General features: G+C 46.2%; 1 protein-coding gene across 1 annotated transcript in view; it reads left to right on the top strand.

The window, feature by feature from the left end:
- Positions 1–18,233, top strand: part of cfap58 (cilia and flagella associated protein 58) — a 160,523-nt gene extending 142,290 nt beyond the window's left edge. Inside the window, exon 18 of the mRNA XM_076280326.1 lies at positions 18,113–18,233. Within this exon, the coding sequence (XP_076136441.1) occupies positions 18,113–18,233 (121 nt within the window). The remainder of the gene's footprint in view (positions 1–18,112) is intronic.
- The last annotated feature ends 4,418 nt before the right edge of the window (positions 18,234–22,651 follow it).

Here is a 22,651-nt window from a genome sequence, read left to right as displayed (position 1 = left end):
TACTCGACCAGGGTTCGACCAAGGGAAAACAGGTTCTGGGAGGGTGTTTGGCTCGGGTCATGGTGCAAAAGACCCTAGGGTGAAATTACTCCGAGTTCGGCGAATTAATATACAAGTGTGATACGGCCAGGGTAGGAATTTCACGGCGGCCACGACGGCCATGGCCGTAGCCCCTTGCGTTGGCCGTGAAGCCCCTTTGAAAATCATAGGTTTACAGGCCACGGTGGCCTTGGTGCCCCCTTCTTTCAATATTCTGCTTTGTCCTACTAATAGCGATTTTTATTTAGCCTGTGGCCTGTCAAAATAATCTTAGCATTCACAGCGCAAATTTAGTCTTTTACGCAGTGGAGAAAGTGACAGCGCAAGAAAGTGCGTCCAAATTCACCCATTCTTCTCAGTTGAACTACTCGCGAAGTAGCTATTCATCACACAGACATCACAAGTATCACATGAAAGAGCCTTTTCTCAGCTTTTAAACGATGTTAGCCGATAATTGCTGTGTTAAACGGTTCGCGAGAAAAGTAAATAATATAATTCAATTTAATCATACATTCTACTGAAGGTTTTGCGTCCATGATCTCCCTACCCATTCATCTCGGTGGAATACTTCACGAACCCTTCTTTTAACACATGACAAACCACATATCAGAATAAACAGCAGACCTTACCGAACACAAAGGTGTAAAGCAGTCCCCTGTACAGTTAGCCGTTCCAGAGTAATCCAGTTTTGAATTTGCAGTAAATTTCGACATGCATGGATGTCTCCAAATTTGGGCTTTAAGTTTTACAATGTGTTTAAATTGTTCCACATGATTTCATAACGGGCCAAATACAAAATAAATGTTACAAATATCGCCTAGATATTGGTAAATCAGAGGACAGCTGACTTTGTGAAAGTAGCCTTAATGATCACAAAATGCTAAGCATGCATCTAGGCTATTTGAGTTTCTTAAAGCTGAGCTGTGCTACATTTAAATTGTTCAATACATGATTTCATAGCAGGCCAAATATAAAATACATTTTATATATAGCCTAGATATCTGTTTTTATTAGATGATCAGATGATTTACAGTTACATGTAATATGTCATGTTTCATGTTTTTGTAATGTTTCATACAGTGATGCAGGTCTACTGCAGTGAATAGGCTAAATACAACTTTGATCATTTTTATAGCCTACTACTGTATAGTTAACTTTGGCCTTGGTGCCCTGACATGTGGCCTTTGTGCCCCACACCAAATATGCCCAACTGAAGGCCAAGTGGCCTTGCCCCCAGAATGGTGAAATTCCAAGCCTGGATACGGCCAAAAAAAATTGATCTACTTCATAGGTGTGCAAATAACAAACGGTTAATGGTCGTTCTAAATTACATACGACAATGGGAAATTGAACCAAGCAGTGGAATAATGGAAAATAACCATATGTGTAGCTCTGCGTGGTTTAGCTCAGTGTTTGATCAACACATAGCCTACTTTTCAAGGATAGAGAGTCAACAGGGAGGGAAGTGCAGTAAAGTGCTCTCTCTGGAGCAACATGACAGACACACTAACACACACACACACACACATACACTAACACACACACACACACACACTTTCTTTCTACTCTATTCCTGCTCCTAATCTCTCGAGCGTCAGCTCCACTACAGTCTACAACCTGCATTTTCCCTGCCTGCCCAGGAGACGCTCGACACCTGCGCGTTCATGTCGCCGCCGTTCCGCTACGCATTCCTCATCTTAATCGTCACCGTCGTCGTCGTCCTCCGTCCTCCAGCTTTGGCGGTAAACACGGGGAGGCATGAAATATAGATGAGTGCGGCCAGCTGTCAGGCGACGATGACACACGACGCTGATCAAAGGCCTCCAACGGAGGACCTCTCGCAGCTTTTGTCAGAACGAGAGAGGCTTTGTTGTTTTTTTTCTCACCACCGCCTTCGCGGGCTCACCAGCGCGGGCGGATCACCGGGGAGGTTGCGACGGATCTCGCGTTGCGATGGACTGTTTGGAGGCCGCAGGGACGGGACGCGCCGCGCGGTTCACGGAACTCTCTGAGATTTAGTTTTAATAAAACATAATGTTTTGGAAACGGTTGATGGTTCACGAATACAAAAGTAAGGAAGACAACAATAAAGAAAGGATAGAAAAAGACTACAGACAAAAGAAATTATTTAAAAACAGAAAAAGTAACTAGATAACAAAAAGGGGAATAGTCATATACTGTGCAAACCATAGATTTTTTTTCAATCTTAAATGTATTTGTGGGGACAAAGTGGGGACAAAGTCTGGATGGAAGAACAGATGAAAAGCAGTTAGCAGAGCTTTCTCTCTCTCTCTCTCTCTCTCTCTCTCTCTGGGGAATGACTCAGGTGGGTTTGTAGGAGGGCTGCCCTCCTCTGCCTTGATCAAGGGCTTTGAATTCACTCTTCCCACTGCCAGCCCTCAGACCCATCCATATGGGCCAGAGAGAGAAGAGAGGGGTCTTCTTTTTGAAAAAGAGCTGGGGATTAACCTCCCTCTAGGTGTATGTGTGTGTGTCTGTCTGTCTGTGTGTGTGTGTGTGTGTGTGTGTGTGTGTGTGTGTGGTGTTGAAAATGCCATGAAAGTCCTGGGTTTTTGTGTGGAGTTTCCTCTTTTCCTGTTTTCGTGTGTGTGTGTGTGTGTGTGTTTGTGTGTGTGTGTGTGTGTGTGTGTGTGTGTGTGTTTGAATGTATTGCTATAGTGTTGAAGGTGCTTGACACAGGAGTCATATAGATTTGTTTGTGCTTATTTATATGTATGGGCAGTGTTGAAGATGCTTGCCATAGAAATCATAGGTTTCTTTGTATGTGTGTGTGTGTGTGTGTGTGTGTGTGTGTGTGTGTGTGTGTGTGTGTGTGTGTGTGTGTGCGAATGCCTCTTGCAGTTCTCTGTTCCCACTGACATAAAACATGCGTGCTCCTCTTGCATCAGCGGTGTAGTCGTGCACCCTTATTCAAAGGGTGAGCCTCCAGGACCCAATGTCCAGGCTATCCTAGTAGTGCTACGGAGCTCATCTGCAAGCCCTGTTTCGCCTAACGAGCCACGACTCTCGCCATTAGGCATTCGAAATCAAGAGCATCATTTAGTCATTTTGTCCCTGTTCACTTTGTTTTTGTTTTGTTTTGTTTTCATTTTTTTGGGGGGTTGGACAGGTATGAGGGGGGAGGGGGGGGCGCCTTTCTCAAAAAAAAACGTTCACAGAATTGAAAGACCAGCAGGGACGTCTCCTTTGTAGATCAAAGCAAGGTGCAGAGCCCCACCTGCACGTGGTGGGCGAAAAAAAAATAGAAAGTCTAGTTCGGCGGCCGATTTTTTTTATTAGTCTTTTTTTTTTTTTGTCTTTTTGGAAGAGCCTTTGTGCCCCGACAGTCGATTGAATAATTGATCACTTGTTGGATGAGTGATGAGTAGTGAGCGCTTTTTTTGCTCCTTTCACGTCCGACCGGAACTTCACAAAGGACCGCGGCTGTACCTGCCGGTGTGAAGCAGTCAGGTAAACACGACAACAAGTCCTCCAGCAACTTCCGCAGTGCCAGAAATAACATGCCTGCAAGCTTAAAGCACTTTCAAGATTGCTTGATGGAAGCCAGTAAGGTAGGGGCAAAGAAGTGTGTGTGTGTGTGTGTGTGTGTGTGTGTGTGTGTGTGTGTGTGGGGTGGGGTGGGGGTGGGGGGTTGCCATAGCTTCTGGCTAACCGCACAGTGCAGAAGTCGGTGTCTTGCTTCTATTTCTTCCCGCCACTCCCTCCCTCAGAAATGAAGGTCGTACTTCTCAAACAGTGTGCCTGGCTACCTCCAGAGAGACGGATCGATAGCAATTAAGAATATTTAAACGGCTCTCAGCAGCACGGCGGACATTTATGGCGAGTTATAGTTATCTCGCGAGTTTGGCTCATAACCCCCCCCCCCTTTCCTGGCGTTGAAAAAACGAGCTTCCTCTTAAATCACAGGTCACTAAGTTAGCAGTGGAGAACACAACGGAAGGTGCCTGCGCTCCTCTCGTTAAAGGTGCAAAAATTGACGTTTTCCGAAGCGGGGAGAAGCCAACCAAGCGTGACAATTACTGGGATTGTCTGAGCGTGCCTCAGCAGAGCCAATATGCTCACCTTACTTTGCTCTGCGCTTTCACAAACAATATCTGCAGCTCCCGTTTTATGACTGCTGCCTTAATGCACCTTGTCATCAAATCATAGAAGTGATGGGTTCTCTCTCTCTCTCTCTCTCTCTCTCTCTTTCTCTCTCACACACACAGGCACACTTTTCTGTTTCCCACTTTTTCTGCCTTGTTTTTTTTTGTTTTTGTTTTTTTGTTCGGTGCTCCCCACTGCATGGTTTGAAATGGAACAGATTTGTTTACAGCTGGCTTGGCTTGCCACATAAACATTCTGATTTGGTTGATGAGTGCTGTGATGAGTGCTTCTGGCTCGATGCCAACACTCGTGAAATAATTGTGTGTGTGTGTGTGTGTGTGTGGGGAGGGGGTTGTTGTATGCAGATGAGTTGGTGGAATGTTGCATTCTGGGGGTCCACAGTGGCCATTGGCTGGGATGGCTGGTGAGAGGCAATCAAGCGTTGGAGGCGCTCTGCTCGGTGGATCTGTGCTCTTCCTCTCCTCCTTCTCTCCTCCCCTCATCCATCTCTCGCAGCTCACTGCCTCTTCCGTTCATGTGCTCTTCCTTTGTTTCTTTTTGTTTTGTTTTGGTTTTGTTCTGCACTGTCAACTTGCAGACTGGTCATGTTTTGGTTTTGTTCTGCACTGTCAACTTGCAGACTGGTCATGTTTTGGTTTTGTTCTGCACTGTCAACTTGCAGACTGGTCATGTTTTGGTTTTGTTCTGCACTGTCAACTTGCAGACTGGTCATGTTTTGGTTTTGTTCTGCACTGTCAACTTGCAGACTGGTCATGTTTTGGTTTTGTTCTGCACTGTCAACTTGCAGACTGGTCATGTTTTGGTTTTGTTCTGCACTGTCAACTTGCAGACTGGTCATGTTTTGGTTGGTGAGCTCCTATGTGTTTTGTGTGTGTGTATATGTATTTGTGTGTGTATATGTAAACAGTATGTATATGTATTTGTGTGCGTGCGTGTGTTTGTGTGTGTGTGTGTGTTTGTGTGTGTGTGTGTGTGTGTGTGTGTGTGTGTGCATGGGAATGTGCGTGTGTGTGTGTGTGTGTGTGTGTGTTTCGTCAGACTGATTGGTGTTGAGTTGCTCTGTTGAGGCTTAAGAAGCCCTGTGGGATCAGACTTACCTGTAAGTGTGTGAGTATGTGAGTTGAGGAAACCTGCCAGGGGCATAATTGAAGCTTCCCCAATCTCCTCTCCTCATCATTCTCTCTCTCCCTCCCTCCCTCTCTCTCTCTCTCTCTCTCTCTCTCTCTCTCTCTCTCCCTCTCTCCCTCCCTCCCTCTCTCTCTCTCTCTTTCTCTCTCTCTCTCTATCTCTCTCCCCTCTCTGTCCCTATATCCATTTTTTGTCTTCTCTCTGTCTGTTTGTCTGTGAGCTTGTCTGTCCACCCCAGACAGACAGCTCCCCTGGACACCTCCCTCTCTCCCTCCCTCAGCAGTGGTGGGCTTCTGTCAATACAGATACTGTAGACAGACAGACAGACACAGTTAAACGGTAAAACAGAAGTTTTTTTAGGCCCCCTCAAGTGATCCACACTTTAGATATTGTATCTAGACACTCATGTTTGGCTTCAGAAATGAAAAACAAGATAGGGAGCCCACACATATTTTATAATTTATAAAAAAATAATTTGTTTTTAAAAGAACTCAGGGAAGCCAGTATTGTGAAGATGTGCAAGTGTATGTCAAGTGGATATGTTGAAAGCAAAACAAAAAGCCACTTCTGTTATAGTTGAACCATGGCCTCCTTCTAATGCGCCCCATCGAGTACAACACACACACACACACCTGCACATCCCAGTTCACCATGCAGCTAAAAGGGTCAGGCGCTGACAGGCACACAAACACACTCAGTGGACAGGGTCAGTGTGGACACGGCAGGGTCCTAACAATCTACGCAGGATTGGATAGCGAAGCGAAAACAGTTTGTGGGTGAGTGTTTTGATGTGTACAGCTGCACAACTTAAAAGGGTTCTAAATGGGTTCTAAAAGGGTTCTGAAAATATTCCCAGTGTGCTGCTGCCTGATGGTTCTGTGTGTGCAGTGCATTTAGAATGGTGTTGGTCTAAATCGTAACGGATGGTTTAGGCGAAGACACACAACGCAGTGCATTAATATCAATAGCAATGAGTCACCCAATTAAAGATGAATACATTCACACACACACACACACACACACACACACATTCACACACACACACACACACACACACACACACATTCACACACACACACACACACCACACACACACACAAACACACACACAAACACACACACACAAACACACACACAAACACACATACACACACACACACACACACACACACACACACACACAGTACTTGTGCTTGTTCTGCTCCTCTGTTCGTTGTCCTGAGCTGCCCACCTGTTGCCTCAGCTAACCTATTTTTTTTTTTTGTATGTGTGTGTGTGTGTGTGTTTGGCTGAATAGCGTTTGGCTGAATTGTCCTGTGTCCTTGTGTGAACACTGTCCAGGGTTTGCTGGGGGTTAGACTATTATGGGCTTTATTATCTTTTTCTCCTGGACTGTGATGGGAGGGAGGAAGCCATTTTATTCTCTCTCTCTCTCTCTTTCTCTCTCTCTGTGGTCACTCATGTAATTAGTGAGGATTGATTGAGGCTCAGCTGCAATGGTGAGTCCGGTTTTGTCCGCCACCTATTTGTCTGCGGATGGCCTTGGTGATGCCGGAGATAGACTTGGGTCTTGCGAAGCCTGGTGGAAATGAAAAAGGTTGGCCGTGTTTGTGCCAAGGGCTACGCCTGCAGAAATGGTTTATTTCATCGCTCAAGTGCCAAGTCAGTGTTTTTATTTATTTATTTATTTTATTTTTTTATTTTGGTTGATGATTCAAAGGAGGTTGAGGGGGGGGGGGGGTGAATAGATTCATACAGTATAAAAAGGATTGTTTTCCAAGTATATTCAGAATAGCTCAGGAGTAGACATTTGAACAAAATTCACAAAAATCGGTCACATAGAGACATGAAAAAGCAAACATAGACACACACACACACACACAGACACACACAAACACACACAAACACATGACTGTGTCCCAATCCAAGTCATAAAGGCATACATAAACTGACTACTAGCTCACACAATCACCAATTCACATACTAACACACACACACACACACACACACATTCTCACACACCTCCGCAAAACACACTCTGGGTGCCACCCTGTCTCCCCGGATGCTTCATATGAAACACTTGAGGCCAGACTGCAGTCCATGATGAGTCCTCACAGGTGCTTCACTGAAAGTGAGGTGTTCCATTTCAAACTGCAAACCATCCATCTGGGTTATAAACACACACACACACACACACACACACACACACACACACACACACACACACACACACCTCTCTCCTCTCTCTGTCTCTCTCTCTCACACACACACACTGTCCCCTCTCTCTCTCTCTCTCTCTCTCTCTCTCTCTCTCTCTCTCTCTCTCTCTCTCTCACACACACACACACCTCTCTCTCCTCTATCCCTCACACACACACACACTCAAATGATATTATGTAAACGACTCAAAGTCATTGATTGTACTTGATCCCTTACTCTTGAAGAAATTCTACCTGTTCCATAATTGCAGACTTGCATTAGTCTATGGATGCAGTTCAGAATTAGCTAGTTCAACAGTTGACAACTTACATGGAATTTAATGGACTGATTGACTGATAAGTGTTTGGAAAAAGCAGCATTGGAGCTTTCCTGGTATTTGTTAGTGTCTAGACGTACAGAGGAGGCTATGATGCATTACACAGTACACAAAGCCACCTATCTATTCAGGGTCTCTAGAGATGTTGATATGTAAATTAGTTGTTGTTTGTGTGTGTGTGTGTGTGTGTGTGTGTGTTTGTATTGTCTGTCTGGCAGTAGACAGAGCTGTGTCTCTAGAGTGGTTATGGTGATGGCGGGTGTCTGAAGGCCGCCTGTATGGTTGGGCTTTTAGCCACAGCTGTGCCGAGCGATGTGACAGCTCCTCTAGTGCAGGTGAGAGGCTGCCAGCGACAGCCAGCGACAGCCAGCTCTCCTCCAAATGGAAGCATGGTGGATATGGCCTCCAGTCAAGGCATTTGGCAGCATCCCTCTATAACTCTTATGCGAGAGAGAGAGAGAGAGAGAGAGAGAGAGAGAGAGACAGAGAGAGAACGTATATGTGCACTGCTTGTTTCTGCATGTCTGTCACCCACATGTAATGACTGACATCCCCAAACCCGCTTCCAGCCAAGAGATCAGCAGGCAGCAAAAATCTCCACACACACAACCGCTCCTACCCTCCCTCCCTTCATCCCTCCCTCCATTCATCCATCCATCCTCCATGGTGGCCTCTCTGTGCCATCTCCCCATGGCAATACCCTCTTCTCCAGCAGACCAGAGTATCCCCTCCTCTCACCTCTTCTCCTTTCCCCTTTCCTCCTCTGTACTCCTCTTTCCTCTTCTCCCCTCCTCTCCCCCTCTCCCCTCTACTCCTTTCCTCTTTCCTCCCCTCCTCTGCGCTACTCTGCACTCATCTCCCCCTCTCCTCCCCTCTCCTCCCCTCTCCTCCCCTCCTCTCCCCCTCTCCCCTCCTCTCCTCCCCTCTCCCCTCTTCTCCTTTCCTCCCCTCCTCTGCTCTCCTCTGCACTCCTCTCCACTGCTCTCCTCCAATGCCCGCTGGCTACACGTGGAAATGTGGGATTAGAGCAGGCTTGCTCTTAGGCACTCCACACATCAGTCACGGTCTGCACAGCTCTGCACTCTCTCCCCTCTGAATATGGCTGAGTGACACTTCTTTACGATCCATGTGTTCATAGGTTTTCTGGACTTTACAGGGTTTTTTTCCCCCCCGAATCATTTCCAAACTCAAAACCACATCCACTTTTTCAAAACTATAGAGTTGTAATAATGGAAAAAAGCTTTCAGTGACAACTATATCAATATGTTTTGCCTTATCAACTATATCGGTATGATTTGCCTCATCAACTATAAATGGATGGTAGTAATGAATAGCAACTAAAATCACCATTATGTTTCTTATTTCCAGTGAATAGTTTGTATTGTATATAGTAAGTATAAGTATATACTCTTTTGATCCCGTGAGGGAAATTGGGTCTCTGCATTTATCCCAATCCGTGAACACACAGTGAGGTGAAGCACACACTAATCTCGACGCAGTGAGCTGCCTGCTACAACAGCGGCGCTCGGGGAGCAGGGAGGGGTTAGGTGCCTTGCTCAAGGGCACTTCAGCCGTGCCTACTGGTCAGGGTTTGAACCGGCAACCCTCCAGTTACAAGTCCGAAGCGCTAACCAGTAGGCCACGGCTGCCCCGGCTATCGGCTAGTATCTAAATGTTTGCGAACTTTGCTGTAGTTATACAGAGTGATTGTGGGGAGCATTGACAGTGAGAGGTGTTGATGAATTTTGGAGGAAGTGGTGATTGATTGCATTTTGTATTGGAAGTAATACAAAAGGATACACAGTTTAGCTCACCTGGTCTACACGGGGAAGGTGTAAAGTGTTTAGCAAAGGTGGACATGATATTAAGACAAGCGAGAAAGTGATTGGGGAGAAAAAAAACCTAACATAGCTAAGCACACTGAGATTCTACAGTGTACTTGGAATTATGAAATATGCCAAGACCTCCAAACGTGCCTGTGCACGAGATCTTGGTAGGGTTGTTCTGCATGAGGGTTTGTGTTTTTATGTCCTTTAAAAGCCATTGCCTCAGAAAGAGCTTGAGCTGTCAGCTCTCCAGCTGAGCATTTCTTCTGCCATATTAAATTTACTGAAGAGAGAAAGAGAGAGAGAGAGAGAGAGAGTGAAAAAATAAACACTCTCAGACACAAACAATTGTGTGGGTCAGTGAAGTGCACTGGACTGCACCGCACTTTCTCGACGACGAGCTGACCGACTTGGAACGCTCCGTCAGCAGAGAGGGCGTGTGGGATGGACGCATGGTGTTTGTTTGCGACTGTTTTGTCTTACGCACGATCAAATCAGAACTTGCCTCTTGGTGGTACTTGCTAGCTGACAGATCCCCCCCAAAAAAAAGAGTCAGACTGAGAGAATCGCACCTGCATATGGGAGAAAATAAATATCGTTCCCATCACGGCGACGTTGCGCTGTCGTTTATGGCCCGTCCCTGAATGTATTGAGATGACACGCCATTACGCGTCGCTCATATCCCCCCGCATTGCTGCCGTTCGCCGAGCTATGAATCCGTCGGGCGCGGTGAAAGATCACACCGCCATCGCCATCTCCCGTCTCCCCCGGGAACCCAAACTGTTATTACGGTTGATTAAGGGGACCGCAATTATGGTGACACTTTTACGCTCGCTGTCATTTTATAGGCTGTTGTTAAAAAAAAAAAAAAAAAGATCAGCGCTTGAAGCGGCGGGAAATGGGCTTGCATAGGGAGGAGTGAGTTTGTGTGTGTGTGTGTGTGTGTGTGTGTGCCTGGTGAAATGACTCTGTGCACTAATACTCATGCCCCTACACTCACTGCTAAGGCCCAAGGTCACAAATCACGGATCTAAGATTATCCTGTTCCTGTAGCACAGCTTGATAGAACAACACGATGACAATCAGCAGGCCTTACAGAAAGACATTACAAAGAAGTTTTTCTTCTTCTTCTTCTTCTTCTTTTGGAACAATAGTGTTCAAAGCAACGCACAAGTGCACTATGCACCCACCAATGTGGAGTAGAAGTACCTGAAGGTGACTGAAGTCAAGAGTTTGTGAGAGCGTTCTGAAGAGACGGTTAAGGCTGTGTGTGTGTGTGTGTGTGGTTAAGGCTGTGTGTGTGTGTGTGTGGTTAAGGCTGTGTGTGTGTGTGTGTGTTTGGTTAAGGCTGTGTGTGTGTGTGTGTGTGGTTAAGGCTGTGTGTGTGTGTGTGTGTGTGGTTAAGGCTGTGTGTGTGTGTGTGTGTGTGGTTAAGGCTGTGTGTGTGTGTGTGTGTGGTTAAGGATGTGTGTGTGTGTGTGTGTGGTTAAGGCTGTGTGTGTGTGTGTGTGTGGTTAAGGCTGTGTGTGTGTGTGTGTGTGTGTGGTTAAGGCTGTGTGTGTGTGTGTGTGTGGTTAAGGCTGTGTGTGTGTGTGTGTGGTTAAGGCTGTGTGTGTGTGTGTGTGTGTGGTTAAGGCTGTGTGTGTGTGTGTGTGTGGTTAAGGCTGTGTGTGTGTGTGTGTGTGGTTAAGGCTGTGTGTGTGTGTGTGTGTGTGTGTGGTTAAGGCTGTGTGTGTGTGTGTGGTTAAGGCTGTGTGTGTGTGTGTGTGTGGTTAAGGCTGTGTGTGTGTGTGTGTGTGTGTGTGTGTGTGGTTAAGGCTGTGTGTGTGTGTGTGTGTGTGTGTGGTTAAGGCTGTGTGTGTGTGTGTGTGTGGTTAAGGCTGTGTGTGTGTGTGTGTGTGGTTAAGGCTGTGTGTGTGTGTGTGTGTGTGGTTAAGGCTGTGTGTGTGTGTGTGTGTGTGTGTGTGTGTGTGTGTGTGTGGTTAAGGCTGTGTGTGTGTGTGTGTGTGTGTGTGTGTGTGTGTGTGTGGTTAAGGCTGTGTGTGTGTGTGTGTGTGTGTGTGTGGTTAAGGCTGTGTGTGTGTGTGTGTGTGTGTGTGGTTAAGGCTGTGTGTGTGTGTGTGTGTGGTTAAGGCTGTGTGTGTGTGTGTGGTTAAGGCTGTGTGTGTGTGTGTGTGGTTAAGTCTGTGTGTGTGTGTGTGTGTGGTTAAGGCTGTGTGTGTGTGTGGTTAAGGCTGTGTGTGTGTGTGTGTGTGGTTAAGGCTGTGTGTGTGTGTGTGTGTGGTTAAGGCTGTGTGTGTGTGTGTGTGTGGTTAAGGCTGTGTGTGTGTGTGTGTGTGTGGTTAAGGCTGTGTGTGTGTGTGTGTGTGGTTAAGGCTGTGTGTGTGTGTGTGTGTGTGTGTGGTTAAGGCTGTGTGTGTGTGTGTGGTTAAGGCTGTGTGTGTGTGTGTGTGTGTGTGTGGTTAAGGCTGTGTGTGTGTGTGTGTGTGTGGTTAAGGCTGTGTGTGTGTGTGTGTGTGTGTGGTTAAGGCTGTGTGTGTGTGTGTGTGTGGTTAAGGCTGTGTGTGTGTGTGGTTAAGGCTGTGTGTGTGTGTGTGTGTGTGTGGTTAAGGCTGTGTGTGTGTGTGTGTGTGTGTGGTTAAGGCTGTGTGTGTGTGTGTGTGTGTGTGGTTAAGGCTGTGTGTGTGTGTGTGTGTGGTTAAGGCTGTGTGTGTGTGTGTGTGTGGTTAAGGCTGTGTGTGTGTGTGGTTAAGGCTGTGTGTGTGTGTGTGTGTGGTTAAGGCTGTGTGTGTGTGTGTGGTTAAGGCTGTGTGTGTGTGTGGTTAAGGCTGTGTGTGTGTGTGTGTGTGGTTAAGGCTGTGTGTGTGTGTGTGTGTGTGTGTGTGTGTGTGTGTGTGTGTGTGTGTGGTTAAGGCTGTGTGTGTGTGTGCCGCTGTACACTGGCTGTTGTTGGTTGTTTTTCTCTCTCTTTGTAAGAATCACAAAAAAAACACTCTATTCAATGTAATTAATTTTCACAGCAAATGGAGGTTTTGTGACCTGATGCAATCATAGCCCAATAGTTTTTTTTTTTTTTTTTTTTTTTTTCAAACCCGTGAATCAAAGTGAAAGCTAGTCTGGTAATGGCGCTGCAAATGATGGTAATAATTATAACCATCACAACATTAATCAGAGTACAACACTGGTCTTTCCTCCGCTGTTGTTTTTGTTTTGGATTAGTACGCCAGTGGTCTTTGTGTAGGATATTCTATTTCTTGCAGGCTTTGTACAGCATTCCAATGAGAGAGTACGTCATGAGAGCATTGACAATGTCGTGCTGAAAGAGGCAGGCGCTGCACATGTAAAGCAATCTCATCCGCCGACACAGTCGATGCATGTCGAGTGCTCTTCCCTTTTCTCTGCCAGTCTCACTTGCACACACACACACGTGCCTATTGATTCCCCTGCCTCCAGGGGTGTAGTGGAGGCTAAACGCAGTTTATCCACCTCTCAAGAGAGTTTATTCACCAATTGCAACTTTGAACATTCAAAAATCACACTGTATTATCCACATTCACAATATATACACTCATCAACACTTTAGGAACCATTTAATACCACTGGTATTGTTATAAACATTGGACAATAACCTCCACCATCATCAAACATGTTCTGAATGCCTTTTTTAAAAATCCGATACCGCATGCCGCAGTCAACCTCACCGAGATCGCAGGATTCATAGTTTTAGTACAAGTTATCAGAGATGTAAAGTGACTAAGTAGAAATACTTTACAGTACTTAAATATGAATGGGGAGTGTCTGTACTTTACTTGAGTTTTTATTTGTCTTCCTACGTTTACTTTTACTTTACTATATATATGTTTTAAATAAATGTATACTTTAACTCCACTACATTTTCATTAGCAGCATTAAGTACAAATGAGGCTACAATAATGTGCTAATGAAAACAAAAGCCACAGTTCCAATTCAGCCTGTTAGATATTTGCTGACCTTATGGGGCACAGCAATGAGGACATACTGTAGTGACAGAGTTAGGCCTAGCAAATATAGCTAAGACCAAGGCCTATGTAGGCTGTTGTAAGGAGCTGAATTCAATCAAAATGAAGAACTGCTTGCTTGCATTAATAGCATTTTTGTTTAGGCTTTCCAAAGTGTGTTTATGGAGTGTGATGCAGCTGCCCATAAAATGTTCTATATATACAGTCTATGTAGCTGCCTTTCTAAACATGTTGGATAAAGTTCTATACAAGGAAGCAGCAGTGAAAAATGAATGGCAGCCATACCTTTGTTCAGGCTTCGAAGACATTGTGTATGAAATGTAGTCACCAAGTTTCAAGGTGCTGCATGAACTTACTGTAATAGCTCATCCAAAGATCTGACTGCTTTCTTCATCATTAAAAGCATAGTGAAGGTAGGGGGTTGTCACCCCACCTGGCCTTGAAAGCTTTTACTAGTACTTTGTACTTCTACTTTCAGTACTTAAGTATGTTTTATAATGGGCTACTTGTCATACTTAAAGATGCCCTGCCAGAAGCATTTCATTACTTTCTGGTAATGTCTGAAGCTCTACCATGGACTTAGCTTGATTTGCGCCAGTTCTCATTAATATTCAACGAGCTAAACAGCTAGTAGGTGCATAGCGCACAAGCCCGTTGATATTCAGCCATGCTTGCATACATGGACGGATTATGAACTTTTGGGCCCCTCGGCCCAGATGTATTAAGGCCCCCCCCACTAATTATCACATATGTGTGTGTATGTGTGTGTGTGTGTGTGGGGGGGGGGGGCGGGCACATACACGTAAGAGGTTGGAAAAACGGGACGGTTGTTAATAGCTGACGTTATGATATAATATGCACTAGGCCACATGACATATCTTTTTGTTGTTCATCTGGCCTCGTGTCTATTTCCTGTCAGCCGTTTGTTTGTTTGTTTGTTTGTTTGCTGGCGAGTGTAATTATGGACGTGGGCCGCGCTTGTCAACAGGCATTAGCGCATGCTGACACTGATTCCTTGGGTCGCCGTGGCAGCAACAATCAAAAGCCTATCTCGCACAGATGTCTGGACACACATCCAAGTCAGCATTGTTCGTGAAACCCACACCCTCACACATACACACACACACACACACACACACACACACACACACACACACACACACAGCAGAGTATATTAATCTAGCTGTGTTTGCTTTGCAGTTGATTACTGTTGTTATTTGTTGTTTGCCTAGATGGGATGTGTGTTTGGTGGAGGTGTGGGTGTGTGTGTGTGTGTGTGTGTGTGTGTGTGTGTGTGTGTGTGTTGTGTGTGTGTGAGAGAGAGAGCAATGAAACGAAACAGTTGTCACTCCTCAGTTGTCAAACATCTTCATCATCCTCTCCCTCGCCAAATCACATTACACGGCCAGTGAATATTAATTGCACGGCTTTTGATACGGTGGAACAGGGTGATTGAGAGGGAGGGAGGGATGGATAGAAGGACAAGTAAGAGAGGGAAGGAGAAAAGGAAGGAGAAGAGTGGGAGAAAGAAAGAAAAGAGGTAGTGAAGGAGGGAGAGAAAGATATTAGGACATCTGAAGTTAACAGCAAATAGCAGCAACATCTGCCACAATTTAAAGAACAACTTCCAGACAAAAATGAAAGAAAAGAGATTAAAGCCTTACTTATGCGTCCATGTATTAATTAATTGATATTTTAGTTATGCATAAATGTATTAATTAATCAAGCAATGTGGCACAAGTGAGAGTGGCGTTGATGTGGATATCTCTATGGCTGTGATTCAGCCGTAGGCATGCAATGAGCAATTGTTTGAATTAGAGGGAAAGCGAGAGAGAGAGAGAGAGAGAGAGAGAGAGAGAGGTGGGGGGAGGGACGGAGGGAAGGACTGAAATGAAGGCAGGTGAGGCCGAGGGAGAAGGATGGAGGGAGAGAAAAGAAGGGGAATTGATGAAGGGGCAGAGAGAGAGAGAAAGAGAGGCTTTTCAATAACAGTCAGGAGGCTTCCCTGCCTGTCCCACCACAGATGAAAGAGAGCAGGGTGGCACCAGCTGTTCTCTTCTGGGGAATGACAGGACGTGTGGGTGTGTGTGGGTGTGTGTGTTCTATGTTTACTTCTTCAGTTCCCATGATGATGCATTTTATCTCCTGGAGGGAAAGTATTTGCTGTTTTGAGGTTGTGTGTGTGTGTGTGTGTGTGTGTTTAGGCAGTGTGTGTGTGTGTGTGTGTGTGTGTGTGTGTGTGTGTGTGTGTGTGTGTGTGTGTGTGTGTGTGTGCGTGCGTGCGTGTGTCCGTGTGTGCGTGTGCGCGTGTGTGTGCTTGTGTGTGTGTGCACTATTCTTTATGAATCATGCTGTGCTGAATGTTGCGCTAAACGTCTGTCTGCAGTTTTTCTGTGTGTGTGAGTATTTCTCTCCTGCAGTAATACAATTATATTTAGTGTTTTGTGTGTGTACTTTCTATGACTACTCTTCTGCGTGTGTATGCATCATTCTGTGTTTTTATGACTGTGTGACCAAAAACAGAAAATACTGTATTTTCAAAGAAAAAAAATACTGACTACTATCAACTTACTTTGCTTTTTCCAAAGAGACTATACTTTGTGTGTGTGTGTTGTGTGTTGGGGGGGGGGGGGGCAGTTAGGCGTGTATATTCATAGGCCAACTGCAGAAGCAAATGTGCGTTCCTAAGACATTCTGGAAGGCACAGAAGACAACATTGAGCTACTCTAATGGTAACTTGTGAACAAAAGACAAGTTTTATGTAAAGGCAACTTTTTGTAGATCATTACACTACGCATTTTCATTTCAAAGTATCTGCATTGATTCTGACCATTTCAAGCATAACTCTAGAAACAGATTCAAAAGGTCTATACCTTGATGTAGAGCATATCTATTCATAGGCCTATACTAAGGCAATGATTGGATGGTGTTCATTAAAGTAAGGAGTGTTTGTACATTGAAGACTGAGTGTGATTAAGTGGCGAATAAGTGTGAAACATTAACAGGTTGTGTCAAGGTTGAAATCAAGTTCATTCCTGTTTTCATTCCATTCCAAATGTGTGTTAGAAAATTGTGGGCCAGATGTACGTACATTTGCGAACGTAACGTTATCAGCGCCATGGACAAACCGCAGACTGCGAACGCTGACAGACCCAAGTTTCCGTCGTATTTATCAATCGTTCAATCCTTGGTGTAAACTGCGCCTTTCTCTGCCTCTCTCCGCCCATAAACGCAATTTACGAACGTCCACAACTGAATGGCAGAGCCTACAAGCGCAGTTGAATGAAGTTAACTGATGACAACATTAAAAAGAATCAAACGTTTAGCGATCATGAAAACATACCATAGATGATAAGATGTCAACGAGCAGGGAGATAATGAAGATCAGTAGTTCTACTCAAACTACTTGTGAACGTAGGCTATGGAAAATTGGTCAAATCTAGCAAGTAGGAAAGTTTAAGTGAATGACGTGAAAGTGAAAGTAAGACATTCGAAAGGCCAACGAAAGTTAATGTTGCTTTTGATAGTAGCCTACAAAGACTTGCAAAACTGGTGCTCTAAATAGCGATTCTGTTGTCTTTGAAAGGTTCTCTTATTGAAGCATTGAACTTCAATTTGGATTAACACCTGCTTTTACAAGGCGCAAGTATTTAGGCGCAGAATAGACGTGCGCTTTCAGGAGCAGTCTTTGTACATACCGCGGAATACATAATAAGGCGCTCTTTACTCTTCCCCTCCCATCTTTTTACGCTAAACTCACACTTTCCCCTGGATCCTCCCATGAATGCATATGCATGACATGACAATCGCAATCTGCCACTTTCAGCTCCCGCGACAGGCAGTTTGCGCTTTTACATCATTGCGGCCTGTTTGTACATACCTCGCACTGATTTTACACGCACGTTGCGAAACAAATACGCTTGAAGTGGGCGCAAAAGCGTTAGTACATCTGGCCCTGTGTGTGGTGTTTTGCAAAATGTGTTTTAGGAAATTGAAAACGGATTCAAACACTGAGAAATTAGAGTATGGTTTTGCAGATTTGGTGTGAAGTTATGGTGTTTGAAAGACATGTTTAGAAAATTGTGTGACAAGCAAACATTAAGTGTGTAAGCGGTTAAAAAAAACTGTTTAGCCATTGTGACTTATATGTGTGTGCGTGTGTTTGAGCATGCATAGTCATTTTTGTTACTGTGACCTGTGCATGTCTATGTGTGTGTGTGTGTGTGTGTGTGTGTGTGTGTGTGTGTGTGTGTGAGTGTACTTTCTCTGACCTGAGCATGTGTATGCATGCGTGTGTGTGAGTGTGCTATTGCTGCTACCTGTACAGGTGTGTGTGTGTGTGTGTGTGTGTGTGTGTGTGTGTGTGTGTGTGTGAGTATATAAGTGCTGTGCCATGTGTGAGTGTGTAAGTGCTGTGCCGTGTGTGATTGCTGTGTTATCTCTGTGTTATCACACAGGCAGAAGGAGCGGGCACTGGTCCCGACGGGGCCCCCCGACATCCAGCCCCAGCGGGTGGACGGACCGCGCTTCGCCGGGGGCGGCTTCAACCTCAAGCAGACCAACAGAGTCACCGCCTAACACCGGACCGCACAGCACACACACACACACACACACACACACACACACACGCACACACACACACACGCACGCATACACATGCTCAGGTCAGAGAAAGTACACTCACACACACACGCACACACACACACACACACGCACACACACACGCACACACACACACACACACACACACACACACACACGCACACACACACACGCACACACAAACAAACTCTCTCTTTTTCTCTCTTGCTATCTCTCTTGTCCTCTTACCATCCTTCCTTTCTTTTCTCCCCCCCTCTCTCTCATTCCTTCCATCCCATGCTATCTTCTCTCTCTCTCCATGTCTCTCTCTCCCTCTCTGTCTCATTTTTCTCTGTATCCCTCCATCCCTCCCTCTATCCTCTTGTCTTGTACTCCCTCTCTTTTGGGCTCCATTGTCCCTCCTCTTACCCCTTTCTCTGTTTCTCACTCCTGCTCTCTCCATCTCCCAAACATCTCCCTCTCTCCGTCAGCCCCCCACCCCCACCCCCCACACACCACACACACACACTACCACCACACACCACCCCCCACACACACACCACCACCACACACACACCACCACCACCACCACCACCACCACACACACACACCACCACCACACACACCACCGCCACACACACACTATCGCCACACACCACCACCACACACACACACCACACACACACACCACCACCACACACCACCCCCCACACACACACCACCACCACACACACACCACCACCACCACCACCACACACCACACACCACCCCCCACACACACACCACCACCACACACCACCCCCACCCCCCACACACACACCACCACCACACACACACCACCACCACCACCACCACCACCACACACCACCACCACCCCCACCACACACCACCACCACACACCACCACCACCACCACACACCACACACCACCCCCCACACACACACCACCACCACACACCACCCCCACCCCCCACACACACCACCACCACCACCACCACCACACACCACCACCACCCCCACCACACACCACCCCCCACACACACCACCACCACCACCACACACCACCACCACCACCACACACACTACCACACACCACCACCACCACACACCACCACCACCACCACACACCACCACCACCACCACACACCACCACCCCCACACACCACCACCACCACCACACACACACCACCCCCACCACACACACACACACCACCACACACCACCACCACCACCACACACACACACCACCACACACCACCCCCACCCCCCACACACACCACCACCACCACACACCACCACCACCACCACACACACACACTACCACACACCACACCCCCCCCCCAGACTTGGTTATCTTGTCCCCACCTCCCTCCTCTTCTCCTCTTCCCTCTTCATGCTGCCTTCCCAGCATGGCTAACAAAGACAGAACTCTATCACACACACACACACACACACACACACACACACACACACACACACAGTAAGTTTATAAATAAATAAAATAAGCTAATTGATTGATTCCTAAACCAGGCTCCCTGCTGCATCCATTCATTCATTCATTCATCCATCCATTCCTCCCTCCATCTCTTCTCTGTATCCCCCATATCCCAACTCCCCCCCCTCCCCCTCCTTGGGTTCTGACTGATTCCTGTGAAGTGGTCGTTAGTGGTGCTAATAAGGACTAGAGTGTATAATTCAGTACAGGAGGGCTGTGGGTTTGAGTGTGCTTTCAATAAAAAAAAAACAACTCTCCCCATACACACACACACACACACACACAACACACACTATGATCGTCACAGCCACAGCAGTGGTGGTGGCGGTGATGCCGGGCCCTAAAAGCTTCTCCATCAGCATGGATAATTGCCATCATCTCCTCAAATCATTTCCATCTTGATATGTGCGGGAGAGCTTTTTTTTCTTTCTACCCAGACTGTGTGTGTGTGTGTGTGTGTGTGTCAGTGTGTTTGTGTAAGTGTGTGTCTGTGTGGCCATTAGAGATATTTTCCCCTCTCTCCCTCTCTTTATATATTTATTGATATATATTTTTTATAAATGTTTGACATGGGTGTGGATCAAGACATAATGTGGATGAAATGTTCCAGAAGCGACTCACCCCTGAAGCCATCTAATGCATGTGGTCAGTGGAGTAGGAAGGCTGAAGGGTCCCACTCACATTCAGCTGCTGGCTCTGCTGTGTGTGTGTGTGTGTGTGTGTGTGTGTGTGTGTGTGTGTGTGTGTGTGTGTGTGTGTGTGTGTGTGTGTGTGTGTGTGTTCCAATAAAAGTGCATAGCAAGGCCTAGTGAAACTAGTGAATAGCGTTATTAGTAAAGCTTTGGAGGCTGCATGGGGTGTGCTTTGGTGGTCTTCATCAAGGACTTCTCTTATAGTGGTATGTACACACACACACACACACACACACTTCAAGGATTCTGCCTTATACTATGGTACACACACAGAGAGCTGCCCTATATATCTTTGTAGAGATGCCATGCATGCTAATCGCAGAGATGTTTACATGCAGCAGAGCTAGCACCACCACCACCACCTGCACCCCCTACATGTCCATGCATGTATTCACTCTGTCATTGTTTTTGTTCATAAGCTGCTTAGCCACTCTACTCCATCTCTCTCTGTCACACACACACACACACACACACACAAACACAAGCTATATCCATACCGGTCTACTTTGAACACAAAGCATCTCAAACAGCACCATCACACCACCCCACCCTCCATCCTCCACCCAATAACAATCCCCAGAGGCCTAAAATATGGATTGTGCCTCCTTGTCTTATTTTTACCAGAGTGGCGCATTCTATCTCTCTTATCTCGTCACCCAGCGCACGGTGGATTTTCAGGAGAGTCTTGTGGCCAGGATGTGGCAGCCCCATGATAAAAGAAGGACCATTCCCTTAAGGCATCCACTGATTGAGGCGACGGGCCATCTGGCTGTGTTTCAAGATTTGGGGGACGTGGGGGGGGGGGGGGGGGGGGGCGGGTGGTTATCATTATCCTACCAGTACTAAAGGTCGCCTCTCCTTAAACAGTGACCATTATTATTCCCCTGATGGGTGGATGAGAAGAGCTAATCAAAACCAAAAGAGGATGAAAGCAAATCGATGACTGAAATCAGTGGCAGCAACGGTCTCTTGTCGCGGCGTGTTTGTGTGGGACTGAGGAGGGACAATTAAGCATGACCTTATGAGAGACAGCCAACCAGCCACCCACCCCAGCTCCTCACGTCTCTCAGGGAGAGTGTCCCTCCACACACACACACACACACACAAAGCGTTGGGAGACACGGAGAGGCAACAAATGCTTGATTGGCCAAGTGTTTAGCCCCCTACCCCCCCCCCCCCCCCTCCCACCACACACACATGCACACACACAACTTGTCTTCACATGTCACACACAACATGTCTCCCAACTGCCAGTACTGTCAATCATTCTGTGCCCCCCCCCCCCCCCCCCCCTTGAATGAAAACGGCAAAAATACAAGGATGTCCATGTAAACAAATGCATTTCTATGGGCTTGGCGTTCTGGAGTTCCGGCGTTCTGCAAAACCGTTTTCTCACTCTAATGACGATCGATTTGTGAGCAACCCAGCCGCCCTCAGACAATTTTAAGTGTTAGTTATAATATTAAAAGTAGAGATTTGAGTCGTGCTGTGTCACTGCTCATGACATCAATGTTTTATTTATCAGGTGTCAGAGGAACCCCGGCCAGGTTGGTACTCAGATAGGGGAGATTCAGGGCTACAGGTACATTTGACAAATTAGTCAATTTGTTTTGACTAAATGTTTTACGGTTTGACTGCTTACAGTAAGTAATGCATCATACAAAGGGTGTGCACCATACATTATTTAATTTAATTTTTATTTATTTTTTTTGGGGGGGGGGGCTGTGTAGTGTCCACTCTCCACCAAAGCTCAGAACAAACCTACGCTCTCGTTGTGTGAGTGTGTGTGTGTGTCATGACATGTCGAACTGATGCCAGTTTGAATGGTCGGTTTAAAAGCATTGCGATCCAACCGGTGAGTGTGTGGAGGTGGGTGTATGTTCGGATGAAAATGATATATTGATATCACAGGACTGTAAAGTATAATTATGACCGCAGCGAAGCGGCGATCATATAGGTTTAGTCAGAATTTTTTTTTTTTTTTTTTTTTTTTTAGGGCCTAGGAGGTCCACCTTTTTTATGTATGTTGGTCTTAAGGGGGCATGTCAACCCATCCCATTACCACATAACCCCACATGGATAGCATGGAACCGTCGGGCAGACACAGTTCTCTGTGAATATCTTGAGAACTGTAGGGCCTAGGATGACCATTTTTTCCGTATGTTTGCCTCCAGGGGTCATGTTAACCCATTTCATGTGCACACGTGCACAAACAGATACACACACACA

This window comes from Alosa pseudoharengus, unplaced genomic scaffold, assembly GCF_046254945.1.
Source record: "Alosa pseudoharengus isolate Yale_2024_CS ecotype anadromous, Long Island Sound unplaced genomic scaffold, YU_APseudo_1.1 YU_APseudo_1.1_scf_1, whole genome shotgun sequence".
Lineage (NCBI taxonomy): Eukaryota > Metazoa > Chordata > Actinopteri > Clupeiformes > Clupeidae > Alosa > Alosa pseudoharengus.
The sequence above is the reverse complement of the archived record's forward strand: the minus strand, read 5'-3'. Positions and strand labels throughout refer to the sequence as shown.